At 31.8% G+C, this 6,348-nt stretch overlaps 1 protein-coding gene across 1 annotated transcript; it reads right to left on the bottom strand.

Annotated features, from left to right (window-relative positions):
* Positions 1 to 5,069: 5,069 nt before the first annotated feature.
* On the bottom strand, positions 5,070 to 5,738 carry LOC141701458 (agamous-like MADS-box protein AGL62). Its single transcript, XM_074505106.1, has one exon. The coding sequence runs from the start codon at positions 5,736 to 5,738 to the stop codon at positions 5,070 to 5,072; it is 669 nt and encodes a 222-aa protein (XP_074361207.1).
* Positions 5,739 to 6,348: the final 610 nt, after the last annotated feature.

The raw sequence follows: 6,348 nt of genomic DNA on the forward strand, positions 1-6,348 counted from the left end.
CTTCTTCAATGTCTCGAAAGCTGCGAGGCACTCGTCATCAAACCTAAAGGGACGTCTTTCTCTAAAACCTGCACAATGGCTTCGAAATCTTAATAAGTCTTTGATGAAACGCTTGTAGAACCTCGCATGACCAAGAAAACTACGAATTCCCTTAACAGAAATAGGTGGAGGAAGATTCTCAATGACCCCCACGTTGGCCTTATCCACCTCAAGACCCTTACTAGAAACCTTGTGCCTAAGAATAATGCCCTGTCGTACCATAAAGTGACATTTCTCCCAATTGAGAACCAGATTGGTCTCAACACACCTCTTGAGAACGTGTCCAAGATTTTGCAAGCACTCATCAAATGAATCGCCAAAGACTGAGAAGTCGTCCATGAACACTTTCCAATTCACTTCTTAATGAATCGAATCCTTATAAGTTTAATTGATTATAGTTAAATTTTATTTATATATATTAATAATTTATAAATGTATAAGTTTAGTAGTTCGGATCTGGTTTTTTTTATGGCACGAGTGAAAATCCACATCCACTTCTTAATGAATCGAATCCTTATAAGATTGGATGGGAAGACGGGAGCCTAGCTGTTTTTGGAAGAAGGGGAGTTGAATACTACAAGTTTAACTAATCTTATGTCGTTAATTTACTAATCACGCTATTAGACTAAATATTTATGATGATAATTCCTTGGTGCACATCTCGTTGATCAGCTTTAATCTTCCTATATGTACATATGCAAATAAAGTGACAGTATCGTTTTTCAGAGAACAATTTGCATTTGCATTATATTCAATAACAATTATCATATACCTTTGCCAAGAAACTAGCAATGTTGTCTACAACAGGTTGTGCCCAAAGAAGTTAAGAAATACTATGATTCTACTCAAATTTTGATGGCAGAAATCCTCCGCATGTTAAACACTCATTTCGATTTTACGATGATAAAACCGTGCATAGACAAGCTTTGAAAGATAAAACGACAAGGAGGATTGCTTTTGCTGTTATGATAAGAACGTGTAACATAGATTGAATTTTTGTCAATCAAGTACCAAACACCAAGTATTATGCTGGAGTGCTAGTGTCAGGACTGGTGGAGAATAACTTTGAGAAAAAGTGGAAACAACAAGAACCTCCCTCCCTCCCTCCATTTCTACGACCCTATCTAAATGCATTCGGCTTATTTTTCGGATAAAATTGGAACAAGAATCATATATCTCCTGTTCCTAAAAATGCAATAGCAAATAGTTTATTAAAATATGAATAATATTTATTTATTTATATTATTAACAGGTCTGGTTTTTAATCATTTAGTTAGAATATTTTATCGAAATTGAAAACTTTTAAATGAACTATTTTTTAATTTTTTATATTTCACTTCAAATCATTTTTATTGAATGGAGTTTTCATGTTTTAGTACTAGGTTCAATTCATTTTTTATTTTGTTGAACGATGATTGTACTTAAACCTGACAATTTGTTCATTTTTATTCTTTCACGTCTTCTTGTACTTTCGTGTTTAGTTTAAATGAATACTAAATCCATGACTACTTAAGAATTCGTTCGTGTACATGTACCTGCATGTCGTGTAATTTTGTGTCATATTTTATATAATTTTGACCAAAATATTATTTAAATATTATAATTTCGATTAAATTTTTAGTCTCATCCCATCCAGACAATTTGGCTAACATAGAAAAATGGCAGCATTCCGTTCCCGAGGGACCTTAATTGAGTCCGTAAAAATAAAACCTGTTCAACAAAGTACTTCTCCTGTTACTCATATATTGTTTTTAACCTTGAAATAAAACAAAATCAGCGTTCCAATTTTAGTAAAATAATGAATGATATTCCATTAGTAATGAAAAAGGGTGGGGATCCTTATATGTGTTAATGTTGTTCAGGTCGATTAAAGGGTGCAAAAAATAGTTAGAACTAAATATGAAAAGTATGAAAAAATATCTCGTAATGTATTTAACCATAAAATCGATTATGCTCCTGCAGAAGTGTCTACTTGTTACAAAATCTCATTTGTCAAAGTATGGATTTCATTTTCTTAAAAAGGTCGCCCTCGAACGAAAAAAAATATTATATATATTTAGCCGTGTAATTCGAGGAAGCAATGAAGAAGCTTTTGGAAGGTGGTTGGTCCAGGGTTTGCGGACTAGTGTAAGTTCTGTGTAAAGTTGTTTATATTATTTATATATTATATTATATATTATATTATATTATATTATATATGTTATTTTATAGTTGGGACTAGTGTACTTCTTTTCGAAGTTATACTAGTGGGTTTGGTATTGAATTGAGAATTATTTTAAAAGAAAGTGAAAAATGTATTTATTGAATTTGGAATTCTTGTTTCTAGAACTGTAATCTTAAAAGATCTTGGATTAGTTTGGGGTCATAGATGTTAAATATCTTCTGCTGACATTTGTTTATTGATTAAACAATTTATCTTGGATTGAGGTTTCATCGTGATGACCAAATCCTCTGACCCCGTATATGGATTTCATGTACTAAAAAAAGGTCGCCCTATTCGAAATGAACAAAATATTATATATATATCATATACATATATATCGTAAACGAGGATATAGTAGAGGTTGCAAACAAGACGGTATACAACTTGGTTTTGGAAGATATGGTACTAAAACTTGTAGAGACGGTCGTCTTTCAGATCGAGCCATTGAAGTAGCGCCTCAAGTTATAATCGAACAACTCCAGCAAATAATTTAAAAAAATATGGAGACATGGGTAAGAGTTCTCGCATATCTTTTTATTACTAGCAGAATGGGAAGCGAAAAGGAAATTCTATGAGTTACGTTACTCGTATGTGCACGTGACACATTTTACTTGAAATATGTGTGGTGAGTTTGTCAAATGCACGACAAGCCCTCGTTCGCTTCCATATTTAGGTTCCTCCAGTTGAGTCGCAAGCGAAAATCGTCAAAGGTCTCATTCAAATCTAATTTATAAATTAATCAATTGCTTCTTCTTTTGTTTTTAACATTTTCACAAAATAATGATTTTTCTTTTTCAATATAATTTTTTGTTAGGAGTACTTTTATTAATTGAGTTTAAGTCAATAAGTTATAAGTGTTGTCAAATTTTTGAATTTGAAATTTTTTCTATTTTGTTTTTATAATAATTATAAATACAATATACATTTATAAAATATATTTAAATAATTTTAAATATTTCTTTAAATATGTATTTATGTCAATTTATATTTGTTCATGTGTGTAACAAAGGTAAATTCAAAACCGCCTCTTAATTTATTTATTTAATTACAATTACGTGTTTGTGTACGAAAAAGATAAACCGAAATACGAAAAAAAATTGTGTCGTATATGAAATTGTTGACTGTAATTGTACCGTAATAATATGTATTTATGGCAACATTATTTTGTTTCAAAATGAGACAATAAAAAAGAACAAACAATTATTATTTCAACCAAACAACCCTCTACTACAAAATATTAGGGGTCCAAAATATTATTAAAAAATCCAATCTTATAAATACTAGGGGTCCAAATAATTATAACAAAAGATAACTTTTCTCGTAATAATATGAGATCTTGCATGCATTCATGTGCGTCTGCGAATTCAATTTGAACATATGTCCTGACAAGTCAATTCAAAAAATTTATAATACAAATTTGGGGTTAGGTCGATTTTGGTTACCTACTCAAGCCCAAAACCCCTTGCAGCGTTACTGCATTTCAGAATCAGATAAATTCCTTCATATCCAAAACCCCTCTTCGCATATACTGTACATACACACCCATGCTCTATACCTCAGAGCCACTAAAGCTCAGACCTTTTTACCTTAAACCCCCCAATTCGTATATGTTTAGTTAAACCCGACAATTCGTTTGTTTTATATACTTTCAAATCAGGAAACTTTTATGTTTAGTTTAAATGAATAGTAAACCAAAACATGACTAGTTAAAAATTCGTTTCATGTTATGTACATTCATATCATAATTTCGTGTCATATTTGTGTAATTTTAAATGAAACATTTTTTTAATATTAAAATTTTAATCTCGTTCCATCTGGCTGGCTGTTTGGCTAACATAGAAAAAGGGTAAGATTTTATTCCCGAGGGATCTTAATTGAGTCAGTAAAGATAAAATATGTTTAGAAAAATACTTCTCATGTAACTAAAGACATATGTTTTAAACCGAGAAACAAAATAAGATCATTGCATTTTTAGTAAAATAAAATAGTAAGGATAATCCATTAGTAATGAAAAGGGGTGGGAGAGTTATATGTATATATGTTGATTAGATCGATTAAAGGGTGCGAAAATGGCTAGAATTGAATGCAAAAGTATAGAAAAATATCGCGTACTGTATTTAATCAGAAAATCGATTATACTTTTGTGGAAGTATCTACTCATTACAAGATCTCGAGTGTTAATGTGTGAATTTTATACACTACAAAAAAAGTCATGCTATATCCGAAACGAACAAAATATAATATATATAGTAAAGGTAGATATAGTGGGGGTTGGTAGATGTTAATATCCTATTTAAATTTGTAATCTGAGTTTGTCAAATGCACGACAAAACCCCGTTCGCTTTGAGATCCAGTTCCTTGAGTCGCAAGTCAAAGTTCATCTTTCAAATCTAATTTATAGATTAATCAATTGCTTCTTCTTTTTTATTAATATTTCAAAAAAAGTTGGTAATTTTTCTTTCCCAATATAACTTGTTTTGATATGAAAAACAAGATTATAAGTTACGCGTTCATCCAACTCTCAGTGCTTATGTTAGTTGATGATGGCTATTTGAAACGAATGATGCCCACAGGGCTCTCTTTTTTGATAACTTTTCAATAGTAATTGACATTTTAAGCTTAAAGAATATTTAGACATATGCAGCTGACCATTTTCAAAAAACAATATCCATTACAACCTCAGAATAAACTTCAGATCAAACTGTTTGTCAAATTTAAGTTACAACTTTAACCAATAGATAGAAAAATGAACTTTCTTTTCCGGCAAAGCCACACAGCATCAATCAAAATGGAGACTCAGAACTGTCTAGCAAGACACAAGCTCAGATTACGCAGCAAAGTTGCTCAGACCAAAATAACCATTACCATATCCGTAACCAGGGACATGAGAAGCAGGATCAATCTGATTAGGCTTAGCTTCAAACTGATTAAAGGCCCTGTGTCCATTAAAACCAAAAGGTGGCAAATTAGAATTTGCATTCTCAATCAAGATGCTATTAGCTTGATTGTTCACATTTTTCTTCAACGCTTCCATGCAGTCCTTCAATTGTTGAAGCTCATCAAATCCCATCTTTTCGACTGGAGATTCCCACCAAAACTGGCTCTGGCTAGCTTGCCTCATGTCATCAAGTGCCTCTCCTCTCTTCCTCTCACCCTCTAGTTCATTGAAAATCTGTGTGAGATGGAAGTTCAGCTCGCAAACAGTCATACTACGATGAGCTTCAACGAGATGGAGAGTGCTTGAGTTTGAAGGTGGAGGATTGCGACTAAAAAACCTATCAATTATACCTTCAACATTAGGATGTCCAAAGGAGAACACTTTTCCAGCTGGAGAAAAGACTATAATGGCAATCTCAACTCCACAAAGTGTACAGAGCTCACTTGCCTTCTTAAAAAGGCCTGATCGACGCTTTGAGAAGGTAACTTGCAGGTGATTCTTACGCTCTATTTTCGCAATCTTGATCTTTTGGCGGCCAATGCTGAACTTTTTGGCCATCTCTAAACAAGCTATCAAGAACAGAAACCAAAAGAAAAGCAAATGGAGCAATGTTTATGTATGTTGAAGCTCTGATTTGTAGAGTAAAATCATTTGGTATTTATAAGAGGCTTGGCATTAACACTGAAAGCTGGCAAAAATTATAATCTCCTAATCTGTGTTAAGGGAATCAAACATATTGTTCCTGTGACAATATCAATGATTGGGGAGTTACAAAAATCTTATTTCTTAATGTATGGATATTACTAATATTCATGTTATTGCACATTTTTAAATCAAATTAAGCCAATAAATTTTGTTATTAAATACTTATTGTAGCGAATTTGTTATTCTGCTGGTTGTAGCCACCATTCTCATTTTACTTAATCTAGTGAAAATTACCTTAAAATTCACATGAAAAAATAATTTGACATATCTACGTATAAGTTATTTAGCAGTGTCCGTTTTGACTAAATTTTTTTCTGTGAATTACGTGTCAAAATTCGCTATTGTAATTTCCTTTTAAATATATTTTTCTTACCGGAAACATGATTTGCATAAAATTTTTAAGATATTACGATCCGTAAGACGTCAACGTATCAAATAATGGGCATAATCTATTTTCATTTAA

This window comes from Apium graveolens, unplaced genomic scaffold, assembly GCF_009905375.1.
Source record: "Apium graveolens cultivar Ventura unplaced genomic scaffold, ASM990537v1 ctg3855, whole genome shotgun sequence".
In the NCBI taxonomy this organism is placed as follows: Eukaryota; Viridiplantae; Streptophyta; class Magnoliopsida; order Apiales; family Apiaceae; genus Apium; species Apium graveolens.